The sequence below is a fragment of the Ipomoea triloba genome, chromosome 13, assembly GCF_003576645.1.
Source record: "Ipomoea triloba cultivar NCNSP0323 chromosome 13, ASM357664v1".
Lineage (NCBI taxonomy): Eukaryota > Viridiplantae > Streptophyta > Magnoliopsida > Solanales > Convolvulaceae > Ipomoea > Ipomoea triloba.
Genome location: NC_044928.1, coordinates 30,024,119 through 30,038,771, shown reverse-complemented (window position 1 = coordinate 30,038,771; position 14,653 = coordinate 30,024,119). Strand labels below are relative to the sequence as shown.

The following is a 14,653-nucleotide window of genomic DNA, read 5'->3' as shown; positions in this document are numbered from 1 at the left end:
TAAGTCACTACTCGAGGGTGTGCATCATTTGTGATTTTAGCCAACAAAGATTTATGATAAGGTCTTTCAAAAAAAAAAAAAGGTTTATGATAAGCTAAACTAGTTTAACTTATTCATAGTTGCCGGTTCAGACCTAGAAGGCCCATTGGAATTGGAACTTTGTATAATTGTATAATTGTAATTAGGCTATCTTATCCTTGCAATACTTTTTCACTTTTAAAAGCAAGTCTTAATTCTACACATCAAATTTGTAATTTTTCATTAATTTTTTTTACATCTCTGCAATTTTAACATACTTTTAAAAGTGGGTCCACATTTTCACATCACATTAAAAAAATATATTTAATCAATATTATTATTATTTAAATTTTATAAAATGATTAAAAAAAAAGACAAAGTTACTATCTCCAGATATTATACTTTTGTTATAATTTTTAAGACTTGCAATCCTTGCAAATTTTGCAAGCTACCTCATGCTTAAATTTATTTTTAATTAATAAATAGTGAGATGTTTTATGCCATGTCACTTTGAAATAAATAAAATGTTAATAGTTTCAGATTGATTAAAGTTTCTCTTAATATTAACCCATTTTTGATCCTACAAGGATAGGACAGTCAAAGCCCTAGGATTTCTTGTCTTATTATGTTCGAAAATTCTGATGTTTCAATGTACTTATATTAAGGTAGTGTTTGACATAAGATTCACTTGTCGTTTTGCTGTTTGGTACGAGGAATCTGATAGGGAAAGTTCGTTCATAGGGCTTTTGCGATGCTTCATGGTATCATCACTTACGTCTCTCATCCCCATTTCAAATCCATGTGGCAAATCAACTTTCAATAGCGCAGCTGCATGCCTCAATATTCAAGAGGATGAGCCTAACTCCTATATATATTCTTTTTGGAATTTCGATTTTTCAATTAGTTTTTGATGTCAAATGCAAAAAAGTTATCCTCCATTTATCTCAATTCTTGAATTTTTCATTGAATATATGCTTTTTAAAATGAAAAAAAAAATGTATGAATAAACACATTTTTGTTTTCGAGTTTGGGAGAAAGGTACAAGTAAATGCATCGCATCTTAAGATTATAGCAACCTCAATAGTGAGATTTTTAGAATGGTTTTTGAGGTGCCAAGTAGGAGAGAGAGGATGGAAAAATAAGAAGGAAAAGGAAAAAATTGAAAAAAGTAAGGTCACTAACATGCGGGGCGCCATTTTTTTTGCGCGAAACGTGCAGGTCTGCACATCCACCTTCTCTTATTCTGTGTCGTGGGAACCACAAAAAACCCACTTCTTGAAGGAGGACCTCACATTTCTCCCCCTCTACTCCACATCACCTATGCTCTTTTCAAAAATCACTAATGCGGTTAACCTAAGAGTTCTTTCATTGAATGTAGTAGTACAGAGAATATGAACAATTTCAGCCAAATTGGTTGGAGAAAGCTAATCTTAAAAGTTTCAAATTTGACTCATCGTGGAAGCGGTCTATTATTAGTTTTCTTAATTTGAGAAGACACGGAGTTGTCTATAGACATTTTTGGGTTGAGTCGGTCAACTATGGATAATAATCTTGATTTGAACTGAAGGAAGAAATTTGTTTATTGATCTTCTTGGTTTGAATTGGTTAGCCGGTCTATGTAGCAGTTGCATGCTGACTTTTCCTTAAATTAAAATAGCATAAAGAAGGACCTAACTTTTCTTCCATGTATGAACTCTCTCTCTCTACACACTAGGTGCTCACATATACAGTTAGGAAGTTGGGGAGAAATTCCATGGAGACTCGTGGATTCAACAAGTTCAAAACCCACTCAACACATGAACCCAATAATAGTCAAAAACATTCAACCCCTTCCATTTGGATAACCTCAAAATCCCCCTATAAATATGCCCATATCCTCACCCCAAATCTTCACCATTTTCATTCAAACCCTCTTCATCTCTAACTAGCTTCATACCCAATTACCCATCAATCTGCAGGCCCCAAAAAATGAAGTATTTTAGCATAACTTTCATACTACTCACTGTGCTGCTTCTTCATTTCCAGCAGGGAAAAGCTGGAAGGATTTTGCATGGAGGAGGAGAAGAAGAAGAAGAAGAAGTAGCGGTTCTTCTTGAGTCGCTGCAGAAAGGTGATGTTCCTTCTTCCGGACCTTCCGGCTGCACCCAAATCCCCGGCGGCGGAAGTGGCGGCTCCGGCGGCTGCCCTCCCAAAGAAATGCACTTCGCCGGCGCCGGCGCTTTTCCGGCTCGCGGTTGATCAGAAGGAATGAAGCGAAGCTCCTTGATATTATTCTTCGATTTTTTTTTTAAAAAAATTATTTATAATTCATAGGAATTGTTGATTTTATTTGCAGATATGCTGCATGCATATGTACACTTTGTAGTCTTTGTGTAAATTATATATACACAATATTTTTGTGTAAATTATGTATATACATATTTGTGATAGGAAACCTAGCTAAAAGTTTGTAGTTAGAAATGGAGTTTTCAATCACTTTGAAAATCTGATATTTATATGATTGATGGAGAAAATTAACTCTGCTAACGATGCGGGTTCGATTCCCGCTACCCGCTATCTGTTAGATATATTCTATATTTATATATAGTTATAGTTTCTATTAACTATTTAGATTTAACTATTTATATTCACATTAACTGAAACTGATAATAAATAAATAAGAAAATGCCAAACATACAATTGAAGATAATATTGAAATGGAATTTCAGAATTCATAGAAAATGAAAATATATTCTATTAAAATAGAATAAAAAATTCCAATTCAAAATAGATATGTCGAATTTCTTCTAATTAGATAGAATTGAAATCTTCTATTTAATTTAATATTATAGATATTTTTTTTTTCATTTTCTTTTTTTATTTGTTTTGAATTTCAATTCAAAAAATTTGAAATTGAAATAATTTCATTTGATTCGAATTTAGAATTCGAAATATCGATTTTGAGATCTTTCGAATTAGAATATTGGTAAATATAGAAATTGGTAAATATAGAATTAAAAAAAAAAATATCTCACATATAATCCCATAATCCCAATCCGATTCTTTTTTTGTTTCAAAGAAAAAGTGGGAAAGCAAAAATACGAAAAAATCAGAATGAAAAGCGTCCATTGCCTAATGGATAGGGTAGAGGTCTTCTAAACCTTTGGTATAGGTTCAAATCCTATTGGACGCAATTCTTTCTATCTTTTTTTTTTATTTCGATACCTCGAAAGACCTTTTGACTATTGAAATCCGAAACGCTTGATTGGATATTAAAGTGAAATTTGATCAAAATTTCTTTATACTTGTTGCTGAAGTAGAAAACGATCCATTTGGTCCCGAATAGCTTCTTTCAAAAGGGCTTCTGCTTCCTCGGTAAATATCTTAGTAGAAGATATGATTTCTTCGAACCGAGGTTTATTAGTTTTTAAGTAAGTACGTAACTCAACAATAAATTTCTTTACCTGTCCAAGTTCTAATGAATCAAGATAACCATTTATTCCAGTAAAAATAGTTATTATCTGTTCTGCCACCGAGAGAGGAGCGCATTGGGATTGTTTAAGCAATTCACGTAATCGTTGACCTCTTGCCAATTGATTTTGACTAGCTTTATCGAGATCAGAAGCAAATTGTGCAAAGGCTTCTAATTCTGCGAATTGCGCCAGTTCCAATTTTAATTTACCAGCTACCTGTTTCATGGCTTTAATTTGAGCTGCAGACCCCACTCGGGATAATTCCTATGCTACATTACACATAAACTAAGGAATCTTTCTTCTTCTTTAATTCTAATTAGATTTTTTAATATAATATTAAATATATTATATTGTAATTGTAAAAATTATCAATTTCGTTTATTAAAAAAAAAGGGGGTATAAGGAAGAGCCTGAAAGAACCAAAATAGAAAAAAGAAAGAAGGCTAAAGAGGTCCTCTTTTCTTTGCGTTGGTTTTGTTCGAAAGGCTCTTCTTATTCTCATGGCCTGGTCAGTACTCAGCCGGGCCTTTTTTTGTTCCAACGAATTCTAAATAAAGAGTTAGAAATAAAAAAATGTTTATTAGTTCTTATATTATTTATTATTCTATATTATATTAGAATTATATTCTATTGATTCTATTGAATGTTCTTAATATTCAAATATATTCAAATTGAATTTGACTCTCCCCACGAAAAACGATTTTGTGATGACCCTATTTTGAGTATCAAAATTCCCCTGTTCGACAAAAGGTATATTTGTATACAATAATCGGATTGTAGCGGGTATAGTTTAGTGGTAAAAGTGTGATTCGTTTTAATACCCCTTTATACAGTTAAAGGATCCTTCGGCTTGGTTCGTATGCCGATCAAAAACTTTATTTCTAAAAAGGATTGAATCCTTTTTCTCTCAATGACCAATTCCGGAGAAAATACGCATTCTCGTGATTTGTATCCAAAAGTCGGTTAGACATTGAAAAATTGGATTATGAAATAACGAAACAGAATTATTAGAATTGGATCAAAACTTCCAATTGAATAAGTATGAGTAAGGGATCCATGGCTGAAGATAGAAAGTTCTTTTCAAATTTCTAACCGTAACTAAATCTTCAATTTTGTATTTTGTAGGAAAGAGATTGAAGCAAAATAGCTATGAAACGATGCCTTTGGTTTACTAGAGACATCAACATATTGTTTTAGCTCGGTGGAAAAAAATACTTTTCCTCAGGATCCTAAGAATATTAAAGAATTAGTCTAATAACTAATAATATTTATATTTCACCAATTTACGAATATTATTTAGAATATTCACTTAAATTTAATAGAATAATATTTTAAATATGTTATTTAATAATTAAATAACATTTAAAGTAAAGAAGATGAAATAAATATTATATTTAATATGAAATAAATCGAAATAAAGAACGGAGTAACTAGAAAGATTGTTGTTATAATCACCCTTATTCTAGAGGGATCATCTAGAAAGCTATTTCGTTTTGTCTGTATTCAGACCAAAAGCTGACGTAGATGTTATGGGTAGAATTTTTTGAGAATTTTGTTCAGATCATAGATCTCGTAATTTACTCATTTCCATAAAGGAGCCGAATGAAACCAAAGTTTCATGCTCGGTTTTGAATTAGAGATGCTCAAAATACTGAATCGACGTCGACTATAACCCCTAGCCTTCCAAGCTAACGATGCGGGTTCGATTCCCGCTACCCGCTATCTTTTAGATATATTCTATATTTATATATAGTTATAGTTTCTATTAACTATTTAGATTTAACTATTTATATTCACATTAACTGAAACTGATAATAAATAAATAAGAAAATGCCAAACATACAATTGAAGATAATATTGAAATGGAATTTCAGAATTCATAGAAAATGAAAATATATTCTATTAAAATAGAATAAAAAATTCCAATTCAAAATAGATATGTCGAATTTCTTCTAATTAGATAGAATTGAAATCTTCTATTTAATTTAATATTATAGATATTTTTTTTTTTCATTTTCTTTTTTTATTTGTTTTGAATTTCAATTCAAAAAATTTGAAATTGAAATAATTTCATTTGATTCGAATTTAGAATTCGAAATATCGATTTTGAGATCTTTCGAATTAGAATATTGGTAAATATAGAAATTGGTAAATATAGAATTAAAAAAAAAAATATCTCACATATAATCCCATAATCCCAATCCGATTCTTTTTTTGTTTCAAAGAAAAAGTGGGAAAGCAAAAATACGAAAAAATCAGAATGAAAAGCGTCCATTGCCTAATGGATAGGGTAGAGGTCTTCTAAACCTTTGGTATAGGTTCAAATCCTATTGGACGCAATTCTTTCTATCTTTTTTTTTTATTTCGATACCTCGAAAGACCTTTTGACTATTGAAATCCGAAACGCTTGATTGGATATTAAAGTGAAATTTGATCAAAATTTCTTTATACTTGTTGCTGAAGTAGAAAACGATCCATTTGGTCCCGAATAGCTTCTTTCAAAAGGGCTTCTGCTTCCTCGGTAAATATCTTAGTAGAAGATATGATTTCTTCGAACCGAGGTTTATTAGTTTTTAAGTAAGTACGTAACTCAACAATAAATTTCTTTACCTGTCCAAGTTCTAATGAATCAAGATAACCATTTATTCCAGTAAAAATAGTTATTATCTGTTCTGCCACCGAGAGAGGAGCGCATTGGGATTGTTTAAGCAATTCACGTAATCGTTGACCTCTTGCCAATTGATTTTGACTAGCTTTATCGAGATCAGAAGCAAATTGTGCAAAGGCTTCTAATTCTGCGAATTGCGCCAGTTCCAATTTTAATTTACCAGCTACCTGTTTCATGGCTTTAATTTGAGCTGCAGACCCCACTCGGGAAACAGAGATACCCACATTAATAGCAGGTCTGATTCCAGCATTGAATAGATCGGCGGATAAGAATATTTGTCCATCAGTAATGGAAAATAATTCCTATGCTACATTACACATAAACTAAGGAATCTTTCTTCTTCTTTAATTCTAATTAGATTTTTTAATATAATATTAAATATATTATATTGTAATTGTAAAAATTATCAATTTCGTTTATTAAAAAAAAAGGGGGTATAAGGAAGAGCCTGAAAGAACCAAAATAGAAAAAAGAAAGAAGGCTAAAGAGGTCCTCTTTTCTTTGCGTTGGTTTTGTTCGAAAGGCTCTTCTTATTCTCATGGCCTGGTCAGTACTCAGCCGGGCCTTTTTTTGTTCCAACGAATTCTAAATAAAGAGTTAGAAATAAAAAAATGTTTATTAGTTCTTATATTATTTATTATTCTATATTATATTAGAATTATATTCTATTGATTCTATTGAATGTTCTTAATATTCAAATATATTCAAATTGAATTTGACTCTCCCCACGAAAAACGATTTTGTGATGACCCTATTTTGAGTATCAAAATTCCCCTGTTCGACAAAAGGTATATTTGTATACAATAATCGGATTGTAGCGGGTATAGTTTAGTGGTAAAAGTGTGATTCGTTTTAATACCCCTTTATACAGTTAAAGGATCCTTCGGCTTGGTTCGTATGCCGATCAAAAACTTTATTTCTAAAAAGGATTGAATCCTTTTTCTCTCAATGACCAATTCCGGAGAAAATACGCATTCTCGTGATTTGTATCCAAAAGTCGGTTAGACATTGAAAAATTGGATTATGAAATAACGAAACAGAATTATTAGAATTGGATCAAAACTTCCAATTGAATAAGTATGAGTAAGGGATCCATGGCTGAAGATAGAAAGTTCTTTTCAAATTTCTAACCGTAACTAAATCTTCAATTTTGTATTTTGTAGGAAAGAGATTGAAGCAAAATAGCTATGAAACGATGCCTTTGGTTTACTAGAGACATCAACATATTGTTTTAGCTCGGTGGAAAAAAATACTTTTCCTCAGGATCCTAAGAATATTAAAGAATTAGTCTAATAACTAATAATATTTATATTTCACCAATTTACGAATATTATTTAGAATATTCACTTAAATTTAATAGAATAATATTTTAAATATGTTATTTAATAATTAAATAACATTTAAAGTAAAGAAGATGAAATAAATATTATATTTAATATGAAATAAATCGAAATAAAGAACGGAGTAACTAGAAAGATTGTTGTTATAATCACCCTTATTCTAGAGGGATCATCTAGAAAGCTATTTCGTTTTGTCTGTATTCAGACCAAAAGCTGACGTAGATGTTATGGGTAGAATTTTTTGAGAATTTTGTTCAGATCATAGATCTCGTAATTTACTCATTTCCATAAAGGAGCCGAATGAAACCAAAGTTTCATGCTCGGTTTTGAATTAGAGATGCTCAAAATACTGAATCGACGTCGACTATAACCCCTAGCCTTCCAAGCTAACGATGCGGGTTCGATTCCCGCTACCCGCTATCTTTTAGATATATTCTATATTTATATATAGTTATAGTTTCTATTAACTATTTAGATTTAACTATTTATATTCACATTAACTGAAACTGATAATAAATAAATAAGAAAATGCCAAACATACAATTGAAGATAATATTGAAATGGAATTTCAGAATTCATAGAAAATGAAAATATATTCTATTAAAATAGAATAAAAAATTCCAATTCAAAATAGATATGTCGAATTTCTTCTAATTAGATAGAATTGAAATCTTCTATTTAATTTAATATTATAGATATTTTTTTTTTCATTTTCTTTTTTTATTTGTTTTGAATTTCAATTCAAAAAATTTGAAATTGAAATAATTTCATTGGTATCTGAATTAATTAATTAATTAATTAGAATGAAAGATTAAGAACAATTGGGTTGTAAAAGATAAACAAATGATAAAAAAAAAGACAATGAAATCTAGTATTCTTGCTATTATTTGCTTGATTATTATATTACTCCATACAATTGGAAGTATGAGAATGAAACAAGAAGGTGTTTCAAAAAAACAAGAATTGGACTATTTATAAAAAAGATCCTAACGGTTCTTGCGCTTACAAATGCTACCCATCGATTAATTCCATTCCTTCAACTCTACGTGTCAACTTAATTCTCTCTTCTCGGATTGATCCTAGAGTCAGTATCATATCCTTGTCCGAGTCTTGAACTTAGAATTTTGAATTGTGTCTAAAACATCTACCAATGATCATCAATAAAAATAACCGAAATTAAAACAACTATTACCAAAAAAGATTGTGGAAAATTTTTGAACAGCTGATGACTAGGAGCACGTTTTTGCAGCAGTTTAACTTGTTACAATGAAATTGTTGTTAGTGGAAGTTGACTAAGAATGCACAATCCATATATAGTATATAGAGATAGATATATTCAGCCATTTTATATATATTGCGTATTGCATTTGTCCAAGATTTGTACTTGGCTAAGTATGTGGAAATGTTGTCTCAGCTGACTACATCACCATATGGTTAATTATTAATTAATGTACGGTCGCAGTCTCATTTGAATAAAATAACTTTTGGTAATTAAATATTCATTAGCAAAATAATCATACATTTTAAAGTCTGTTTTGACAATTCTAGTAATGTGTTACGCAAGACTCAATGAAGAATTGGACCTATGCAGAATAGAGAGGTAGAGAGTATTGATAGCGAATTATTATACCATGGACCATGGTCTTCACCTTATAAGATGAACTATTAACTTAATATGAATGTTCATAATGTGGTCCTTTGTTTGCTAGCTTGGAATTAAAGTTTGATTACTGAACATTGAAATTTCAAGCATTTAAACTTGATAACTGACTGGGCATTGGGTAATGAACCCTGACCTTACAATAATTGAAAAGTATCTTTAATCATATATAAGGTTAAAGGACTTGTCTTGAAACTAAACAACATCTTGTAACTGTGTAAGACCACATGTATATTCTACTTTTGAAATTCGGCACGGTACCACACGTATGCATGCTCCGTAGAAGCATCGAGGTTGACATGTGGGGTCAAAGGATTGCACCTAAGACTTGTGGATTTAACTATATTGTGGGCCTAATGTACATGTATTTGAGAGCGTGTAAGTGCTTGTTTTCAGGACAAGTGCAAAGAATTAGGATTAGAGCAAAAATAGAACAATTAAGTAGGCAATAAAATTTTATTCATTAATCAAATTACCCACTTTTATTTAATGTTACAAAATAAAGAGACCATCATTTTTATTATGGGTTTCTACCCATTACTAGTACCATAGTTATAGTTATTTAGTAAACTTGAAAATTCGTAGTTACTACCCGATCACTGGAACACTTGCAACAACATTGCTACAATTCACAAATACCCAAACCCTATTGCACCTGAAGTCTTCTGGCACTCCACATTGTTGGAAAACGATTATAGCAGTGACTAAGTTGTTTTCCCTCTCAATGGTAGCTTTAGCTATCTCAGCTTCCACCCCCACCAGCTCCGGCCATGAATTCTTACCTATTATCACAACGAAAAACAATAAAAACATAGGCATTGTTTGACAAATAGCGATTAACGGATTGAATATCTATTTTATATTAACCGTTCCTAGCAGAATATTTGGTAAAGTTAGATGTTTAATGTTTAATGACTTATAAGGGTGTACCTAATTCCAAACATTGCTTAAAGTATAACATTTGAGATTTCAACAGTTTAGAGCAAAAACGCTGCTCCAAACCACTATTTACCAAACAGAATGTTTGGCGTTTGAACCAAGTCAAACCATTAAAATTGACAAATTCCTTAAAATGGATTCACCGATTTGTCGATTACCAAACAAAGTGATAGACATAATACTCAAAGAGTGACAAATCAACATAAAATGGAGCTTACCTTGACAAATGAATGACATTCTATGGTGTTTATAGTATGCTAGCTATTCTCTTATACACAGTTTTGCTTCGTAATTGGCTTATTGATAATGTAGGTATGGGATATGAAGGGTATTTATAGGCTAGCATTTCTGAGACATGTCAAACAAGGCTAGCTTAGCCTCCTTTACATGACTAGTAAACGTGTATATATATATATAATATAGTATAATATAACAAGAGGATAACTGGATAAGAATGTTGAACTATTGACTGCATATATGCATGCATGTGCAGCTTGTTAAGAGATTATAACAAGACAAGTATAAGGTTTATATATATATATATATAGTTAGATTCAAATGAGAAGACTTAAAAGGATGTCCTGTGGGATGGCTCCTATCCAAATTGAATGTAATGGATAAACTTGACATATCACCCTAGTTAAGGGCCAATAATAAAACTAGTTCTAGCTATTAGTCCATACAAGATAACATGTACCCATGCATCTAAAGGTTTGATATTATATATATATATATATATATATATATATATATATATATATATATATATATATAGGGAATGGAACTAGAAGTTGAGAATACTCACTTTCTGTTTCTACCATGACCTTTTTTGGTTTGAGTATCCTTGGAGGTGCCAGTGGCATCCATATCCATCTCTTCTCCGCTTTTTTCTTCATTACTTTCCTCGTCAAAGGTCTCGGTTCTGTCAGTAGAGCCTTCTTCCTCCTCTTCTTGCGCTTGCTTACAAGGTGCTTTATTTGGAAGCCTATCACGAAGCTCTCTCAGTTTGGCTTTCTTTGAATTCAGTACTCCAAGGAACTGAGATCACGAGGGAAGAAAGAAATCCGTTTAGTTTCATCTAAGACGTAATTAAACATTCTCTGTTTTCAAATTGGTTTATGTACACAGAGATATGGAGTGTCAAAAAGCTTCTGCCAAATCTAATAAAATAAAAGCACATAACATGTCTTCAACTGTGAAAGCAATGAAGTGCGGTTAATACCTTTGCATATATTGCGGATTCAAATTCTTCCTTCTCTTTAACAAGTTTCTCACTTTGGGCTAAACATTTTCCAGCCTCAATTTGTAGCCGCTCAAATGCCTGGGTTTTGTTGAGAACTTCCTCCTATTTAGATCAAACAAAAAACTGATGAAATACTGATTCGCTGCTATTTGCATTATAGAAAGCAAGACGTGACATATGATTCGATTTGACAATTGTTCGACATAATCAATGCGTGGTGATCAGAATCAACCACAGAAACTCGTTTGCTTGAGATTTAATACCCACCTTGCCCCTAGAGCAAAGAAAAAGTAAATCAATGGACTAAAGTTGTGGTTAAATTCACCAAGAACATTCTTGGGCTCTCAGTCCATCCCACGGTAGAAATTTCACTTCCCATGAGTACTCTGGGCATTTACATTTTGCCCAACCTCGGAGCAATGCAAACAACATAAAATCAATTTTTATTTTAAGTTTTAACCAATATAGCAGAGAGCACTAAGGTTAGATAGCTTGCAATAAGGAGTACTAGGCTTAATATATATAGACACAACTATGGTTCCCAGCACATCAATTAAGGAAAATTAAAGAAACAAAAATAAGGCAATGCCTGGTCTTACACTCAGTTGTATGTTTGCATCCATAAGAAAATCCAAGATGTCAGCAGTAGTGTTCTTGCTATCAGGCGGTGGTTTGCATTTCCACCGCCACTCCAACTTCGTACCTTCCTTCTCAAATGTCCATGACAACTACATGTACCAAACAAAGAAAGGGGCGTGCGTTAAAGCATATGCATATTGCATTAATATTTTCTCTCTCTCTCTCGCAAGGAAGCAATAAAGATCTCGATATCATCCATGTTACCAGGTAGATGCAAGACTTTTCCATAACCATATGAGAAACAAACCAGTGCAGCGCACTTCTGCACCCTATTCATCGCGATTTAAGCCTTAAATTTTTGAATCACATCAAGGATGTGACTTCAACACCTTGCATTTATTGCAAGATAATCACCCTTTGATGCTAACTTTTGGTCTAACATACACAAAATCTCTTCAATGGCACCAATTAATAAGAAAAAAAAAATGGGGGCTATTGACATTTTTAGTTTGAGCCGATCACAAGCTTTATTGACATTCTTGGTTTGAGCCGATTAGCTATGGACTACCTTGCCGACTAAGGTCACAAGGGGCAATTTATATCGTGGACCCTGGTCCAATATACAGAATTTGACTTCATATATTCATAATGCACAGAATTCATGTTCATAATACATATACACATAAACACGGTATAATAAACATGAATTAAACACTTAATATAATATACAGAATTCATGTCCATAATGTTCATGTTCATTATATCATGTTTGTGTATGTATGTTATCATTATGAACATGAATTCTGTACATTATAAAATCAAATTCTGTGTATTGGATCAGGATCTACTGGTCCACGATATAACGATTGGTCACAAGGCGGGGTCTACTCGGTTTATAGTTCTCTAGTGACCCAAAAAATAAGGAAAAGATGAATAAAACTTGAGCTTACTCTTCTGTGCCCAGCACCGGCATCAGAGAACCCGTAAACTGAACCCGGCTGTTGAAACCCTAAGTACTTCTCGGCCATGTCGATGTATTCCGAAACCGGCTGGTCCCACTGAGACGCTCTCTCTTCAACCTCCTCCTCCGAAGCTTCAAAATTAAATCAAAATTTCTCATATATACCAAGCTCTAAAGTGGAACTGAAATGGCGTTCTGTTCTAACAAATAAAGAGAAATTTAAAGGTTTGAGGCAAAATTACCATTGCAAATCCAACCGTGGAGGCCGTTGGTGATGGAGAGGTCGAAGCGAGAAGGGAACCACGTGCCTTTGACGAAGACCCGCTCCACGCGTCGGGGCTCCGACTCGTCGCTGCTCGGAATTTCCAGCTTCAAGCAGGTCTGCCGCGGATTTTCCGATTCCATGGCGGCGTGCAGTGATGGAGACTCAATCAAGGTAACAACTTTGAGCTGTTTGAAGCTTCCAGAGGAAGGCAATGGCGATTCCCGCCTTAGTTTTTTAGTTATAACATTTTTGGCTAAATTTTTCTTTTTTAATTGTGACACATTGCCCCTTATTTTTTTTTTTTTTATATATAACTTGTTAAAATTATGATTTTTATTTTACAAATTTATCAAAGACTAAATAATATTATAATTAAAAAATAAACGTTAAAAAGTATTAAAATATAATTTTAATAGTTTTGTTATTTAAAGGATAAAAATTACAATTTTTTTAAAGAGTTAAAGTATATATTGTAACAATAAAAATTTAAGAACTAAAACCGCTATCAAGAGATAATTGAGGGACTAAAATTACATTTTTTTTCCTTTCTTAAACTTTACCCAAAGGGAACCAAAAATAATAATTTTGTTTTTCAAAATAAATCATTTGCTTGAATTTTAGTTATTGGTGATCAGAAATTAAGTCAACATTAAATATGACAAAACTTAAAAAATTATAAAATAATGTAAAAAATTAATAATTTAAGACTAAATTTAGAAATAATTTTATAGTCGTGAAATCAAATATGGTAAAAATTTCAATTCTTTATTATTTTAAGGGAAAATGGCATCTTTAGTCCCTGAGTTATAGGGGTAGTGTAGACTCAGTCCCTGAGTTATGGCTGTATGCGAGTTTAGTCCCTCAGTTATTCGCAAAGTGGCGAGTTTAGTCCCTGGCCATTAAATTTGACGAAAAAATTAAAAAATATTCAAAATTTGAGGGGTAAAATAGGAAATTCACATTTTATTATTCTTCTTATATCAAAACCACTTTTACAACATTATTTTTCACTTCTTAGCCTAATTATTTTCAAGATTTTTCATTTTTAAAAGCATTTTAATAACTTTCAAATGACTTGTTAGGAACCTGACTCTCGTATAACACACTTAAAACTTAGCACAAATAAAGAAATGCATGATCATTGTATTTAGGTGTATGAAACACACTATCCTAACAAGTTTTTATCTTTTTACTAAGCAACAAATGTAATAAAATTAAAACTTTTGAGATAGGATAGTGTGTAAAAAAATCTCAAAAGTTTTAATTTTATTACATTTGTTGCTTAGTAAAAAGATAAAAACTTGTTAGGATAGTGTGTTTCATACACCTAAATACAATGATCATGCATTTCTTTATTTGTGCTAAGTTTTAAGTGTGTTATACGAGAGTCAGGTTCCTAACAAGTCATTTGAAAGTTATTAAAATGCTTTTAAAAATGAAAAATCTTGAAAATAATTAGGCTAAGAAGTGAAAAATAATGTTGTAAAAGTGGTTTTGATATAAGAAGAAGAATAAAATGTGAATTTCT

At 31.7% G+C, this 14,653-nt stretch overlaps 1 protein-coding gene and 2 non-coding genes across 3 annotated transcripts; 2 read left to right on the top strand and 1 right to left on the bottom strand.

Moving 5' to 3' along the window:
• The first annotated feature begins 3,118 nt into the window (after positions 1–3,118).
• On the top strand, positions 3,119–3,190 carry TRNAR-UCU. Its single transcript has one exon. It is a non-coding gene; the product is annotated as a tRNA-Arg (tRNA).
• Positions 3,191–5,737: 2,547 nt separating this feature from the next.
• TRNAR-UCU lies at positions 5,738–5,809 on the top strand. Its single transcript has one exon. It is a non-coding gene; the product is annotated as a tRNA-Arg (tRNA).
• A 3,972-nt stretch (positions 5,810–9,781) lies between these two features.
• On the bottom strand, positions 9,782–13,382 carry LOC116001775 (DNA repair protein XRCC4-like). The gene is made up of 6 exons (XM_031241712.1): positions 13,103–13,382; positions 12,850–12,992; positions 11,920–12,048; positions 11,300–11,422; positions 10,883–11,115; positions 9,782–9,920 (listed from the first exon to the last, which is right to left on the bottom strand). Exons 1-6 carry the CDS (start codon positions 13,263–13,265, stop codon positions 9,917–9,919), a joined length of 795 nt encoding a protein of 264 aa, XP_031097572.1. The 5' UTR covers positions 13,266–13,382; the 3' UTR covers positions 9,782–9,916.
• Between the last annotated feature and the right edge of the window lie 1,271 nt (positions 13,383–14,653).